Raw genomic sequence first — 16660 nt, forward strand, 5'->3', positions numbered from 1 at the left:
ATACAAGTCACAGCTTTGTATCATCCTTTGCAGAAGGCACAAAAATCAGCATGAAAATTACCTCGGCTGAAGACACTGAAAAACTTCAAGCTAATATTAATAAAGTTTTCGACTGGGCAACAGAAAATAACATGATGTTTAACCACTTAACTGCGCCAACCGAGTATTCTTGGACGGCGGGAAACTGCGCCAACCGAGAAAACTCTTTTTGATTTTTCGGTACCAATTCTAAATGTGTACGAGGTTGGTTATGTACGAAATGGACTCTTAGGACCTCCAGTGAGAGGCAGTCATCTTGGAAAAAATTCCCAGAATGCCCTAAGGCTGCTGGATGGGTTAGTACTGAATGCGCAACCATGGGTTGCACACGCGCTTCTGGCTCCCAAACAAAATTTGTGTACTGTATCTTTTTGCACTCTTATCACATAGTGACAGAGGGTGTGTGAATAATTTAGTTGACAGTCTACATTTGGTCAGGTCTACATCAGCAGATAATGCAAATTCCCAGAGATACGAAGAAGAGCAGAGGAGAAAAACACCACCAAGTTGATCTACTGTAAGAGGCAGAGCTGCGGAAATAAGTTCAAGTTCGGACACCAAACCAGCAGTGTTGGAAATCACATCAGGGCTGGCCACCAAGGACCGAGAAAGAACACCCTCCCAGAATATGACTCCAGACTGGTTTTCGGGATTCAGACAAACCCGCAAGATACATGCATTTAATTTATTTTAAAAACACAGGATATGGGGCATAATGCAACATGAAATAAATTTATCAACTCACCATATCAACTACCTGCTAGGGAGTTTAGCCAATATTGTAAACCTAACTCAAAAGATGAGATGAACATTGCATTTGTATTGTACCAATGCTCCTTTACAGCCCCAGATAAATGTATTTATCACTCACTCTGGCTTTCCTCAACCCACATTCACTAGCCCATTCATTACAATGTATGATTAAAAGTAAATCCTCATTCTAAAAGTGCTTTTTGCATTTAAGTCTACAGTCTCTCTCTCTAACCTTTACAATCCTGGCCTCCTACCTGATTTACGGATATCTGTTCACGGATGGCTGCTGCAGACCCATGTGAAATTTCCGTGGTGATTTGGGTATAGGTTTCCGTGACCCAGCATTCTAAATCTTGAAGTAGCTGCTGGTATTCAATCAAGTGGAACTTCTGTTGCTCAGTTTCACTATGTCTTCCCTATTAATTTATGATACATTGGTTAATAAATAACTTTCCCTTTGCTTGACATGTTTTACAAATATTATATATAAATATTATATGCAGAATGTGTAAAATATTTATCACAAGTGAATTTAAAGGTGTCAACTAATTATTAGGCAGAATTACATTATAGAAAAAAGACAATGATAATTATTTTTAATTATTTATACAAAAAAAGGAACAATGGGTTATTTTATTGCAGATTTTGGTGATAAAGTGGTATATGCTTGTAAAGCCAAAGCTTAGGGCAAGTCTTAAAAGCTAACAAAGAAGTTACATTAGGAATTTGCAGTCATTTGTAAGTTACAAGGTAAACAATAAATATTAAACCAAGAAATATAATTAATGACCGAGATATACACAGAGAAATTGTAGCAATTTGAGTAAGTAATAAATACAGTAAGATAATGCTATTACCTGTAGATAAAACATTAGCAATAGGGGAAAGTGATGAAAATGAGGAAATATACTGATGAATTACCGGTAGTTATAGTTTCAGATCGTACAGAACTAGGCAAGTTAGTAGTACAAGGTACAGTACTATGGTGAAGAATTGACATATTTCTCAGTTTTACTTTTGACTAAAGTACTATATAGGTTAACCAATTCTTTACTTCATGAGAAGGGAGTTCCATATATGGGTTCCTTTATTTGCATGGTATGCTTGCATAAATTTAATAGGACTTGGGGAATGTCAAAGAGATATAGTGTACTGTACAGTACTGATTTCTGATGTGATGGTCATGGGGTCTATGACATCCATCTACAATTATAATTCTGTCAGTGACGATGGACTTATGGCTTACTATCATTTATGTTCCTAGCTTACCTCAATTTCTTTTTTCTTAGATTCCGCTTGTGAGCACATGGTTTTCAGACGCATTCTTAGACCAGAGACAGCAGCCTGCATATTCAGCATCTCAGAGTCTTGTTCCATTGTCTTTCCTTTGTCTTCTAAACAATTCAGTTCATTCTCAACTTGTTGCATCTCAATAATAAGTTTCTGTTTAAGAAGAAAAAAGGATTAGTCTATGATCCATAACCAATCTGGCTGTCTGTCACCCTTATTTTGCTGTATGAGTGGAACAAAATAAGTGGAATAGGGTGCACAATACATATAAGAAATAATATATAGCAATAATAAATTTCAGTCATACACCTATTATCTGACCTGGTCAAGCTAAAGGTAAACCAAGAAGTTACACTTAGTGACATTTATGGTTGTTCCATCTTCAAATATTTTATAATTAAAATATATTCACAAAACATTCAGTATTGAATGTAATGAAATACCTCTTTCCAGTGGGACCCTTGTGTGGCTCCCCCATGAAGTTACCTACATGGCTAACTTCCAACCTATCATATTCCACAGGTCCTTGTGAGTCATGACACACTACTGGACACCAGAAGCAGAATCTAGTCAGTTCAGCAGAGGGGCAGACAGTCTGAGGATACTAGCTCAACCCAAGCCAAGAGGAAACCACTAAAAAGGTAGAGCACTCAAGAACAAGCACCCACAACGATGAACATTATACAATGCTCTCATCTCTCTATATTATGCACTAATCTATCTATCTTAATTATGGTATCTGTGCATGGGGTTCAACCACTGCAAACCACCTCAAGTCCATCATCTCTCAGCAAAAATCTGCTATCAGAATTATAACAAATTCTGCTTTCAGACAACACTCAGCCCCCTTGTTTAACTCCCTAAACATGTTAAACATAATCTCACTCCACAAATTCTCTTGTGTCAATTACATTTACAAAACCCTGTTCTTAAATGCAAATCCTGCTCTGAAACTCTCCCTAGACAGATGCAATAAGACCCATTATCACCACACCAGAAATAAATATATCTTTGATATCCCCAGAGTCAAACTTAATCTGTGTAAACACTCTATGCAAATAAAGGGACCCAGTCTATGGAACTCACTCCCTAATGAATTGAAAAGCTGTCCAACTTTTGCGACATTCAAAAACAATACTAAAAAGTACCTAATTTCATCTTCATAGTTTTTTACCTTTTGCTTTAAAATTACACTGTATCTATTGCTACCCAATCTCCCAATCCTTATGTACCCAATCTGAACATCTTTACCATTGTGATCAATGCTGTCTTCTTATATGTGCTATCAATCTGCTATATGGTGTCTATTAATCTTGTTTAAATTACCAATCAAGTTGTCAATGTAATCAGAGCTTTAATATACTTACTAATCTCTCTCATCTCATTTTTTTCTTGCAATGTATCTTATCATTTTATTAATTTTGCTAGAATTTACCTACTTAAAATTATCAGTTAGATTAAGGACCTGCCCAAAACGCTGCGCGTACTAGTGGCTTTACAAGATTGTAAATACTATGCTATGTATTCTCACAAACCCAATGTACCTTCTTGTATATAAATAAATAAAATAAAATAAATAAACAATATAATCAATGCAAATATAGCAAATATAGATAACCCTGACAACACTAGTGTTGATCAGGGATAACAAGGGACCAGGGATACTGGATCCACAAACAAAGCATCACCCAAAGCGTCTCAAGTGACACCCAAATAATGGCGAACATACACACCCAGACAAAGCAAGTGATGCTGTAAAGGCATGTTTGTTACCTTTCTTACTATATTAAAAGTACAGCACAAGGAAAATTATAGTCTGTATGAAAGAAGTCGAATCTGCCTCTGAAGCACCAATCAATGCACTCAAATCAGCACATGTCAAACCTTATGAGATGTACTTTACCTTGAGGGGAGAACTCATCCTACTCCATTCTAGGAACAAACATGGTTAACACAAAAGACTAAGTTAAGTGATAGCTGGGAATTTAAATCTTTGTTTAAGAGCCTTAACCACTGCACTGCACCACCCAACATAACACAGGGTATGGTGGTGCACCACCCGACATATGACGGATAGTAGGATATCGTAGGGTTCAAAACACATGCGGGGTGGGTTGGCTATGATATGGATACCTGGGACCTTCCACTGAGAGGCAGCCATATTCAAAAAGTTCCCAGCATGCCCTAAGGCTGCTGGATGACTCAGCTTTGAGTGAGCAATCATGGGTGGCGCATGCGCCTCTGGCTACCAATACCCTGTCGGATGCAGTATTGAAAGATCGCTCTCTGATGGTGAAATTCAGACCTTATTGTTTGATGAAGATAAGGGTAGTGATGTTGATGAAGCAAGGCACAATAAAGACCTAACACTGTCAGATACAAGTAACACAGCACAATTGAGGACACACGGATACAATGAGCATATCCAGTAGAGGCTGAGAGCCAGGAGTGTTGCGGCCTCCCAGGCCATCGCACTCGCCATTATTATCATCACCTGAGTCACCCGAGTCATCACCAATTATTTAATATAGTGATACTATAGACGAATCATTTTCTGGGTTCAGTGATGATACTTCTGATACAAGTAGCACAGATGAACAGTGTTAGTGGCTTCTATGGTGGTGTTTATGCTTCCTGTCCTCTAACAAATAACGTCGCTTTTCGCTTGTATGCACTACGGCCAAAAATTGCCGTAATCCAAAATGGAAATTTATTCCCAAAACAGCAAGTTTTGGGTCCTTTGGTAGGTTAGGAGGGCAGCAAGTTCTCCTAAGGTTTCAAAACGTCATGAAAACTGTTAATTTAAATTGTCCTTACCTAACCTAACAGACTAAGCCTAGAGGACCCATAACAGAAAACAAGACAGTACGTCACTTTCGCAAGCCGCTTCCATTTTCTATTAAGGCAATTTTTAGCCTTAGTGCGCATAGGAGCGAAGAGCAACGCTATTTGTAAGAAAATTACAAAAAAATTTAATTGTAAACAATTAAATTAAATGTAAACGTCAGTACACTACAAGAGTGTGTAGTTTACTGACGTTTGATGGATTGATAATGGTGAACGAATGGATGATGAAGAATTGGAGAAGAAAATTTATTCAAATGAATCTGATCAAAGGAGAGAAATGTCCACATGATAATATAGTATGGTGAAAGCATCATGATGATGTGGATGATGGTCAAAGGCTACACTGGATAAGATCACACGTTTTAACAGAAACTTTATCTGTAACTTTTAATCTGTAAAAAATTACCAGGATAATTTTTAAATTAATGTGGCACCTGTGTGCCCAGTTTTCCCAACTGACACAGCAGTGTAGTGAAATCCATATACATATTAATAATTAACAATACAATAAATAATAAAGAAATAAGTAGAAATGATGCATGGGCTAAACAACCCAGACAACAAATACTCAAGTTGCAGAGAATATACATTCTTATATAACATTAACATGTTAATGTTCATGATCAATGGAAGTAAATTACACCAAAGGCTGTTCATCATACCTGTATAGAAGTTAACTGTTCAACAACAGTATAATCCACAAGAGCCTTGATTCTCTCCTGGAAGCTATCAAGTTTGTGTTGCACTGCTGATACTTTCTTCTTGGCTTCCTCCTGCTCCAAAAAGGACACGAAAAGAAAGGTTAGCTAGATAATCTTACAAGGAAAATAATTTTCTAAAGGGTAGTACACACAGGGCAGTAACGGAGTTCAATTAATGTATGAAAATATTTTAATGATACTGTCAACATTTAATTTTGGGAAAACATTACAAATGCAGTGGAACCTTGGTTTACGACTGCCCTAGAGGACGAATTTTTTGGTTGGTGACATCAAATTCATCGTAAAATTTGAATTGGTTTACAACGGTTTACTTGGAAGACAACGCCTGTTCGTATGAATAGGGATCGAATGAGCACGTGGTGCTGGGAGTGCGGGGCGAGGCACTCTCAGTTTGTTTACAACTCTATTCTGCATAGTGACGACTGTGGCAGCGCTTGAATTCTTTGTAAAGAATTTCATTGCCTGATTTTTTGCTTTTTTAAAATTAAAGTTCTTATTGTATATTATGCCATGGGTCTCAAGAAAGTCAGTGGTAAAGTTCAACCTAAGAAAATAGTTGTGATGATGATGATAGAGGAGAAACAATAGATCATTCGTAGTGAGACAATGTGATGTCTCACTACAGACAAGTGTTAAAACATAGGGAAAAACAAGTGTTTATAGATAGATTCTTAGTGAGACAAGCAATCAGTGAGCCACAACCAGGTCCTAGTGGTATGCAGGCAAAATGTAGGAGAGAGAGTACCCTCAGAGAAGTCATCACTACCTGATGTTATAATGGAAGGGGGACTCCCCTTCCAACAGCTGCCTCTCCTCCTCCCCTTCCCTCCCCCACCGTCCTCACCGTCTTCCATATGCCAACAAGAGTCCTCATTCAAGGTAAGATAGACATACTGTATTGTAGCTAGTACAAAATGAGTGTCATTTGGTATAAAATGTACTTTTAAGTTAATATTTTTTTGGGGTGTGGAACAGATTAATTCAATTTACTGTATATAATTTCTTATGGGAAAATTCGTTTTGGTTGAAAATTTTTGGGTTGATGACGCGTCTCCAGGAACGGATCACGATCGTAAACGAAGGTACCACTGTGAAAGTAAATAACAATGGTAAATAGCCTAAAGGTACAAAAACCCACAACACACATTCCATTACAAAATTTTATATTAAGGATTAATTCATGCTTCACACAAATACAACACTATACAGTACTGGTAAATAATTCTGAAAATGTGAAGTTTAGGATCACTGCATAATTAATCAATGTGATTTTTTTTTTTAAATTCTTCACACAATATTACTGTTTTCTGGAGAGCCCCTTCAGCTCCTCGGAGCTATACCGGGCTGATGTGTATATATATTAGACCGTGGCAAAAGTCAGTCAAAGGAGTTGTAAGCCTACCGGGGTCCAGAGCCAGAACCTGGCTCCCCTCAAGAGAGGCACGAGGAGCAATGGCCTAAAGACACCCCCCCCCCCCCCCCCGTGTAATTGGAAGCAGTCTTTGTCTGCCATCTACCAATTCAAGAACCCAGAAAGGTAGGAATCTCAAAACAAACACCTGCTGGTCAAAAATTGCAAACCGAAAGCCGAACTAGCAAACAGAACTCCCCAATTAAAAACAAAGAAACAAACAAGACGTCACCACAACAGCTGTGCATCCGTCTGTGCAACCCCCCTCCCGGGAAGGGGATAGGGTGGGGTCCCAGATCTCCACGCTGGCAACTCTCCTCAGTTCAAGAGGCTGTTGTGTTGGTGACAGTCGATCGCTCTGGCCCACTCTTTGCTCAGTGCTGCAGTGTGGTGTTGTTGCTCTGTTTTGGTGGCATGTGAGCTAGAAATAACACAAGAGTACTGGGGCTGCATGCACCTAGGGCTACCTTCCCTAGGTGCCCCGTAAGTACTGCCTTGTGGTGGTAGGACCACTTGTAGGATTTTGGTAGCCCTCCATTTGGTCCCTGTGCTTGCACACGTCGCAAAGGTTCAGCTTTTAGTTGTTTGCTTGGTAGCTCTAGGATAACCGGTTAGCAGTACCTTGCCTGGGCTTCCCTTAGCAGTCAGCCTAAGAGCCCTGGAAACCCCCTTTGGGGCTCAGTGGTCCAATGTAGGAGACCTCCGAGTCCCACCTTGCCTTATGCGAGTTTAAAGGTTGCTCTGTCCCCTTGTCTCAGGGTGACACTCACCGTCTGCCTCCACCTTGCTACCTATTAGGGTCAGTGACACCTATGACCCGGAGTCCTGTGAGTGGTGTTCTTTGCTTGTACTCCATTCACCCAGTCCACTGAGACTGATATTTGGATGCAGGCAGCTTTAGCGTTGCCATGCGAGGTTTAGGTTCTAAACCTCGCATGGCAACCTAACCTAATCTAAACCTAACCTAACCCAACTTTCTGCATGTCATGCAGAAAGTTGGACAGGGAATGAAGTGATTAAAACCTGAAAGGTCAAGAATGAACAATATATCCAGCGAGTCCCACCTGAGGCCAGGAACAACCAGAACACCCACCTCAGAATGGGGTTTAATTCGACCACTCCAGCATCCAAGCTCTCTGAAATGAATGAGAGGAGCTGCAGAGTGAACTACTGGCCCCAGATCCCAACACCAAAGGAGAGGTTGAGGACCCCTCCACTGTAAGCCCTGAGACACTACCCAGAAGGCACATGCACTGTGCGACCAAGAACTGGCAAAACAGGCCAGACATTTCCCTCAGCACCTTGAGCTGATATTGAGTTGGATGGCATGACCCCACAAGAGTCATGCCAACCAGAAGGAGCAAAAGCTAAAGAAAACATATCAGCCTGAGAATCTAACTTTTCTGGAAGCCTACCCTGACCAACAACAAGTGAAGACCTGCCTCAGAATTCCCCTGAGCAGTGGGGGCAGATCCCTTCTGCAAAAACAGACAACTGAGCAGCTGAAATGCGACTGCTGCAGCTAAAAGAACTGAAGACATAGCATGCTTTGAGAAACAAGAGGCAAAAATGGGGAGGAGGACAAAAGGAACAAAAACTAAGCCAAATCTAAGGCACAGACCAGAACAGCCTGCTAGCATGACAGGCGAGCAGAATAAATGCCTGGCACTGCCTCTCGAAGGAGAGGAGCAAGCAACTTGGGCAGTGCCTCTAAGGCCCCAACTGCAGGCAACAAGGGCACAATCCCAGGCACACCAATCAAGGCAAGAAGCCACCACAGAGCTGACAAGAGACCAGCCCCACAACAACTCTTGTGGCTGGGGAGGGGGGAATGTAACTCTAACTTATCCATCTCAAATTACAGAAACACACCCTTCATATTAACCAAATTCCTCTTCCTCATAGAAAACCAGCGACCAATCAGGGTGAAAAGGCACTCGGTTACCAAATTTACAAAATTTACCCAACAAGCTCTGGAGCCAAACTGCAGGTACATAATTAAAATAAAAAATAAAAATGCACACAGAAATAAAATATGAAAATCAATCCTTGGATGAAAATTTTGTTAAAACCCTAGAAAACAAAGCTGATCCTAAAATTCACATTTACTAACACTGTTGTTAAAAAGACAAAGTCTTCAATGTGTTTAAATACATTTTAAATATGTAAAGTACATTATACTGTAAACAAAATTCAGATGAGAGTTTCAGATTGCAGCAAAATATAAAAATAAATGTATATGTATACTTAATAGGCTTACATTGTTGCTATAGGAACTCATGTCGCAAAAGAAATCATTTTGTAGTAATGGGGAAAGTGAATGCAAATGAATTGAGACAGCAGTAGTTACATGGAGGTAAAAATAGTCATTAGGTGGCTATTTTGTGAAGGAGACTAGGTAATATTGGCCTGCAGTCTCAATAGTTGGCTGGGCATAATGTATGGAGTTTTAGTTCTTTCTTGGTCTTGAATATGGTAAGACCTACCTAGGTGTAAGCTGGGTGTTGATAATTGAATGAGAGTGCCTGATATACCAAGTGCTTCAGCTATGATTAATTTACCATTCTTGCTGACGGTCAGTTATTTTTGTGTTACTGGTCACGATATTTCTGGAGAGGATCCAGTTGTGTGTAGAAATTATGATAACTTTGATAGAACCTTGTTTGTGTATTATCAGATGCCTTGAGATGTTGACATCTTACCTATACTGTACCATATACTGTACTGTATAAAGAAATTATTAAGGCTGACAAGCTTCAAGTGGGCATGTAAAGGCATATGCAACATTTGTCTCTTTCACGTGTAATTACCTAAGTGTAGTTACAGGATGAGAGCTACGCTCGTGGTTTCCCGTCTTCCCAGCACGCTTTGTCATATAATGCTTTGAAACTTTCAACGGTCTTGGCCTCCACCACCTTCTCACCAAACTTGTTCCAACCGTCTACCACTCTGTTTGCGAAAGTGAATTTTCTTGTGTGTGTGTGTGTAATTACCTAAGTGTAGTTACAGGATGAGAGCTACGCTCGTGGTGTCCCGTCTTCCCAGCACTCTTTGTCATATAACGCTTTGAAACTACTGACGGTCTTGGCCTCCACCACCTTCTCACTTAACTTGTTCCAACCGTCTACCACTCTATTTGCGAAGGTGAATTTTCTTATATTTCTTCGGCATCTGTGTTTAGCTAGTTTAAATCTATGACCTCTTGTTCTTGAAGTTCCAGGTCTCAGGAAGTCTTCCCTGTCGATTTTATCAATTCCTGTTACTATTTTGTACGTAGTGATCATATCACCTCTTTTTCTTCTGTCTTCTAGTTTTGGCATATTTAATGCTTCTAACCTCTCCTCGTAGCTCTTGCCCTTCAGTTCTGGGAGCCACTTAGTAGCATGTCTTTGCACCTTTTCCAGTTTGTTGATGTGCTTCTTAAGATATGGGCACCACACAACAGCTGCATATTCTAGCTTTGGCCTAACAAAAGTCATGAACAATTTCTTTAGTATATCGCCATCCATGTATTTAAATGCAATTCTGAAGTTAGAAAGCATTGCATAGGCTCCTTGCACAATATTCTTTATGTGGTCCTCAGGTGATAGTTTTCTATCTAGAACCACTCCTAGATCTCTTTCTTTATCAGAATTCTTTAAAGATTTCTCACATAATATATAGGTTGTGTGGGGTCTATGTTCTCCTATTCCACATTCCATAACATGACATTTATTAACATTAAATTCCATTTGCCAAGTGGTGCTCCATATACTTATTTTGTCCAGGTCTTCTTGAAGGGCATGACAATCATCTAAATTTCTTATCCTTCCTATTATCTTAGCATCATCAGCAAACATGTTCATATAATTCTGTATACCAACTGGTAGATCATTTATGTACACAATAAACATCACTGGTGCAAGAACTGAACCCTGTGGTACTCCACTTGTGACATTTCTCCATTCCGATACATTGCCTCTGATTACTGCCCTCATTTTTTTATCAGTCAGAAAATTTTTCATCCATGATAGAAGCTTACCTGTCACCCCTCCAATATTTTCCAGTTTCCAGAACAACCTCTTATGTGGAACTCTGTCGAAAGCCTTTTTTAGGTCCAGATAGATGCAGTCAACCCAACCATCTCTTTCCTGTAATATCTCTGTGGCTCGATCATAGAAACTGAGTAAATTCGATACACAGGATCTTCCAGATCGAAAACCAATACTGTCTGTCTGATATTATATCATTTCTCTCCAGGTGTTCTACCCATTGTGTGTGTGTGTGTGTGTGTGTGTGTGTGTGTGTGTGTGTGTGTGTGTGTGTGTGTGTGTGTGTGTGTGTGTGTGTGCGCGTGCGCGCGTGTGTGTGTGTGTAATTACCTAAGTATAGTTACAGGATGAGAGCTATGCTTATAGTGTCCCGTCTTCCCAGCATTCTTTGTTGTATAATGCTTTGAAAGTACTGATGGTTTTGGCTTCTACCTCCTTCTCACCTAACTAGTTGTGTATGTGTGTGTGTGTGTGTGTGTGTGTGTGTGTGTGTGTGTGATTATATATATATATATATATATATATATATATATATATATATATATATATATATATATATATATATATATATATATATATATATATATATATATATATATATATATATATATATATATATATATATATATATATATATATATATATATATATATATATATATATATATATATATATATATATATATATATATATATATATATATATATATATATATATATATATATATATATATATATATATATATATATATATATATATATATATATATATATATATATATATATATATATATATATATATATATATATATATATATATATATATATATATATATATATATATATATATATATATATATATATATATATATATGAATGAAAACTCACACCCCAGAAGTGACTCGAACCCATACTCCCAGAAGCAACGCAACTGGTAACTACAGGGCGCCTTAATCCGCTTGACCATCACGGCCGTCAAAAGGAAGTGATAGCCGAGGCTATTTGAGCCACTTCCCCGACGGCAACTCGGATGGTAATCTTGGGCATAGCATTTCACCAAATCACCTCATTCTTTGGGGCACACGTGAGGAACACAAATGCGAACAAGCCTGAATGGTCCCCAGGACTATATGCGAATGAAAACTCACACCCCAGAAGTGACTCGAACCCATACTCCCAGAAGCAACGCAACTGGTAACTACAGGGCGCCTTAATCCGCTTGACCATCACGGCCGTCAAAAGGAAGTGATAGCCGAGGCTATTTGAGCCACTTTCCCGACGGCAACTCGGATGGTAATCTTGGGCATAGCATTTCACCAAATCACCTCATTCTTTGGGGCACACGTGAGGAACACAAATGCGAACAAGCCTGAATGGTCCCCAGGACTATATGCGAATGAAAACTCACACCCCAGAAGTGACTCGAACCCATACTCCCAGAAGCAACGCAACTGGTAACTACAGGGCGCCTTAATCCGCTTGACCATCACGGCCGTCAAAAGGAAGTGATAGCCGAGGCTATTTGAGCCACTTCCCCGACGGCAACTCGGATGGTAATCTTGGGCATAGCATTTCAACAAATCACCTCATTCTTTGGGGCACACGTGAGGAACACAAATGCGAACAAGCCTGAATGGTCCCCAGGACTATATGCGAATGAAAACTCACACCCCAGAAGTGACTCGAACCCATACTCCCAGAAGCAACGCAACTGGTAACTACAGGGCGCCTTAATCCGCTTGACCATCACGGCCGTCAAAAGGAAGTGATAGCCGAGGCTATTTGAGCCACTTCCCCGACGGCAACTCGGATGGTAATCTTGGGCATAGCATTTCACCAAATCACCTCATTCTTTGGGGCACACGTGAGGAACACAAATGCGAACAAGCCTGAATGGTCCCCAGGACTATATGCGAATGAAAACTCACACCCCAGAAGTGACTCGAACCCATACTCCCAGAAGCAACGCAACTGGTAACTACAGGGCGCCTTAATCCGCTTGACCATCACGGCCGTCAAAAGGAAGTGATAGCCGAGGCTATTTGAGCCACTTCCCCGACTATCACTTCGGCTATCGGCTATCACTTCCTTTTGACGGCCGTGATGGTCAAGCGGATTAAGGCGCCCTGTAGTTACCAGTTGCGTTGCTTCTGGGAGTATGGGTTCGAGTCACTTCTGGGGTGTGAGTTTTCATTCGCATATAGTCCTGGGGACCATTCAGGCTTGTTCGCATTTGTGTTCCTCACGTGTGCCCCAAAGAATGAGGTGATTTGGTGAAATGCTATGCCCAAGATTACCATCCGAGTTGCCGTCGGGGAAGTGGCTCAAATAGCCTCGGCTATCACTTCCTTTTGACGGCCGTGATGGTCAAGCGGATTAAGGCGCCCTGTAGTTACCAGTTGCGTTGCTTCTGGGAGTATGGGTTCGAGTCACTTCTGGGGTGTGAGTTTTCATTCGCATATAGTCCTGGGGACCATTCAGGCTTGTTCGCATTTGTGTTCCTCACGTGTGCCCCAAAGAATGAGGTGATTTGGTGAAATGCTATGCCCAAGATTACCATCCGAGTTGCCGTCGGGGAAGTGGCTCAAATAGCCTCGGCTATCACTTCCTTTTGACGGCCGTGATGGTCAAGCGGATTAAGGCGCCCTGTAGTTACCAGTTGCGTTGCTTCTGGGAGTATGGGTTCGAGTCACTTCTGGGGTGTGAGTTTTCATTCGCATATAGTCCTGGGGACCATTCAGGCTTGTTCGCATTTGTGTTCCTCACGTGTGCCCCAAAGAATGAGGTGATTTGGTGAAATGCTATGCCCAAGATTACCATCCGAGTTGCCGTCGGGGAAGTGGCTCAAATAGCCTCGGCTATCACTTCCTTTTGACGGCCGTGATGGTCAAGCGGATTAAGGCGCCCTGTAGTTACCAGTTGCGTTGCTTCTGGGAGTATGGGTTCGAGTCACTTCTGGGGTGTGAGTTTTCATTCGCATATAGTCCTGGGGACCATTCAGGCTTGTTCGCATTTGTGTTCCTCACGTGTGCCCCAAAGAATGAGGTGATTTGGTGAAATGCTATGCCCAAGATTACCATCCGAGTTGCTTTCGGGGAAGTGGCTCAAATAGCCTCGGCTATCACTTCCTTTTGACAGCCGTGATGGTCAAGCGGATTAAGGCGCCCTGTAGTTACCAGTTGCGTTGCTTCTGGGAGTATGGGTTCGAGTCACTTCTGGGGTGTGAGTTTTCATTCGCATATAGTCCTGGGGACCATTCAGGCTTGTTCGCATATATATATATATATATATATATATATATGTCGTACCTAGTAGCCAGAACTCAGTTTTCAGCCTACAATGCAAGGCCCGATTTGCCTAATAAGCCAAGTTTTCATGAATTAATATATTTTCTCTAATTTTTTTCTTATGAAATGATAAAGCAACCCATTTCATTATGTAAGAGGTCAATTTTTTTTTATTGGAGTTAAAATTAACGTAGATATATGACCGAACCTAACCAACCCTACCTAACCTAACCTAACCTATCTTTATAGGTTAGGTTAGGTTAGGTAGCCGAAAAAGTTAGGTTAGGTTAGGTTAGGTAGGTTAGGTAGTCGAAAAGCAATTAATTCATGAAAACTTGGCTTACTAGGCAAATTGGGCCTTGCATAGTAGGCTCAGAAGTGAGTTCTGGCTACTAGGTACGACATATATATATATATATATACACACACACATACACACACACACACACAGTATATTTTTGTCGTTTTCACCGACAAAAAGGTTTAGATTTATGATTCTGGTATGAATCTTCTCGATATTCCTTATGTTTTTCTTCACTGAAGCAGGAAGATTAAAAATTAACTCTCCAAAGTTCATTTTTACTTATTATTTGGGTCTGACACCTAGTGATGCGTTTCATAAAGTCTCACTTCACGTTCTCAAAGACAAATTCTTCTGTGTTAGCACCTGATTATATCCTCTAATGGTGAGGTGGTAGGTAACATGGGTGAATGACATACATCGGGTAATGAGGTACTGTAAAATGGGCTCCTATAAAATGGGGTCCTATATAACAGGGTAGTAAATTAAGAGTGGGACATGTTGGCAGTTTATATTCTGGTTGCTTCCATTCCTGTTGCAGGGACATTCATTCCTGCTTCTGTATTGGCCCGGGGTCTTGAAGTGGGTAGAGTGTAACTGTGTTTTAGCTGGTTATTGATTTCTGGTCTAGATTTCTTGATATGCAGCGCTTCACTTTACTTCATTTTCTATTGTCATTGTATCTATCAATTATTTCGGTGATGCTCGTCAAAATATCCCTGGTGATTGTCTCGTTGTGTGTGTGGCGATTTTTCTTGATGAAATTATTTTTGAAAAAAAACAAAATGAAAAATTTTTCTTTATGAAAATTCCTTGATGGAGCCCCTGTTGTTTGTGCATTGTTAAATGCCTAGAGAGTGACGTTGTTGTCTTGCCTATATACTGAGTTTGTTGGGGCTCACAATCCCCAAGTGGGCATGTGAAGGCATAAACAACGTTGGTCTCTTTCAAGTCGTTTTTCTTGGTGTCGAGAGAATTCTTCATTAGCAGGTTGGTGGTTTTCCTACTCTTATAATATATTGTTAGTTTTATTTTTTGGTTGACGTCAGTTGGGGTAACGTTCCTCTCAATGATCTCAGAGTTCTTTCCTCTGCTTTATAGGCTGTGGAGAGGTTTCTGTAGAACAATTTTATTGGAAGTACAGGTATTGCGGTATTAGTTGTTCAGTTGCCTGTTGCGCACCTCGCCACCTTCCTTTTTATTACGTCTTCGACATAACCATTGGAGAAACCATTGTTGACCAAAATCTGCCTTATTCTACATAACTCCTCATCCACCTGCTTGCAACCATCTAAAAACCCACCATCTACTGCAGGTATGTCAACGACATATTTGTACAAGTCCTGGATACCAAACGACAGTTGCAGTTGAAGGAAGCTTTCGAGCAAAACACAGCTTTAAACTTTACTTATGAGATGGAGAGTGGGGGTAAGCTGCCCTTCTTAGATGTAGCAGTCATGCAAAGGAATGACAGCTTTCATCATGCAGTATATACTAAGGAGATAAACACAGGGATGTGCCTTAATGATGATAGCGACTGCCAGAAGAGATACAAACAGAGTGTTGTGAATGCTTACGTCGACCGAGTTCTCACTCACAGCTCTGGGTGGAAGGAAGCAGGTGGATGAGGAGTTATGGAGAATAAGGCAGATTTTGATCAACAATGGTTTCTCCAATGGTTATGTCAAAGACATAATAAAAAGGAAGGTGGCGAGGAGTGCAACAGGCAACTGAACAACTAATACCGCAATACCTGTACTTCCAGTAAAATTGTTCTACAGAAACTTCTCCACAGCCTACAAAGCAGAGGAGAGAGCTCTAAAAGAGATCATTGAGAGGAACGTTACCCCAACTGATGTCAACCAAAAGATACAACTAACATTATAAGAGTAGGAAAACCGCCACGCTCCTAATGAAGAATTCTCCCGACAGCAAGAAAAACACCTTGAAAGAGACGAACGTTGTTTATGCCTAAACATG

At 40.4% G+C, this 16660-nt stretch overlaps 1 protein-coding gene across 6 annotated transcripts in view; it reads right to left on the minus strand.

Annotated features, from left to right (window-relative positions):
• The window catches only part of LOC123775278 (uncharacterized), a 477428-nt gene that overhangs the window by 101187 nt on the left and 359581 nt on the right, over positions 1-16660 (minus strand). For 4 of the 6 annotated variants that reach the window (XM_069311593.1, XM_069311592.1, XM_069311595.1 and 1 more), the window contains 3 exons: positions 5592-5705; positions 2062-2235; positions 1047-1208 (listed from right to left, as the gene is read on the minus strand). In XM_069311593.1, coding sequence (XP_069167694.1) covers positions 1047-1208; positions 2062-2235; positions 5592-5705 — 450 coding nt within the window. The remainder of the gene's footprint in view (positions 1-1046; positions 1209-2061; positions 2236-5591; positions 5706-16660) is intronic. The other 2 variants (XM_069311596.1, XM_069311591.1) reach the window with 1 other exon arrangement.

Source organism: Procambarus clarkii, chromosome 70, assembly GCF_040958095.1.
Source record: "Procambarus clarkii isolate CNS0578487 chromosome 70, FALCON_Pclarkii_2.0, whole genome shotgun sequence".
Taxonomy (NCBI): Eukaryota; Metazoa; Arthropoda; class Malacostraca; order Decapoda; family Cambaridae; genus Procambarus; species Procambarus clarkii.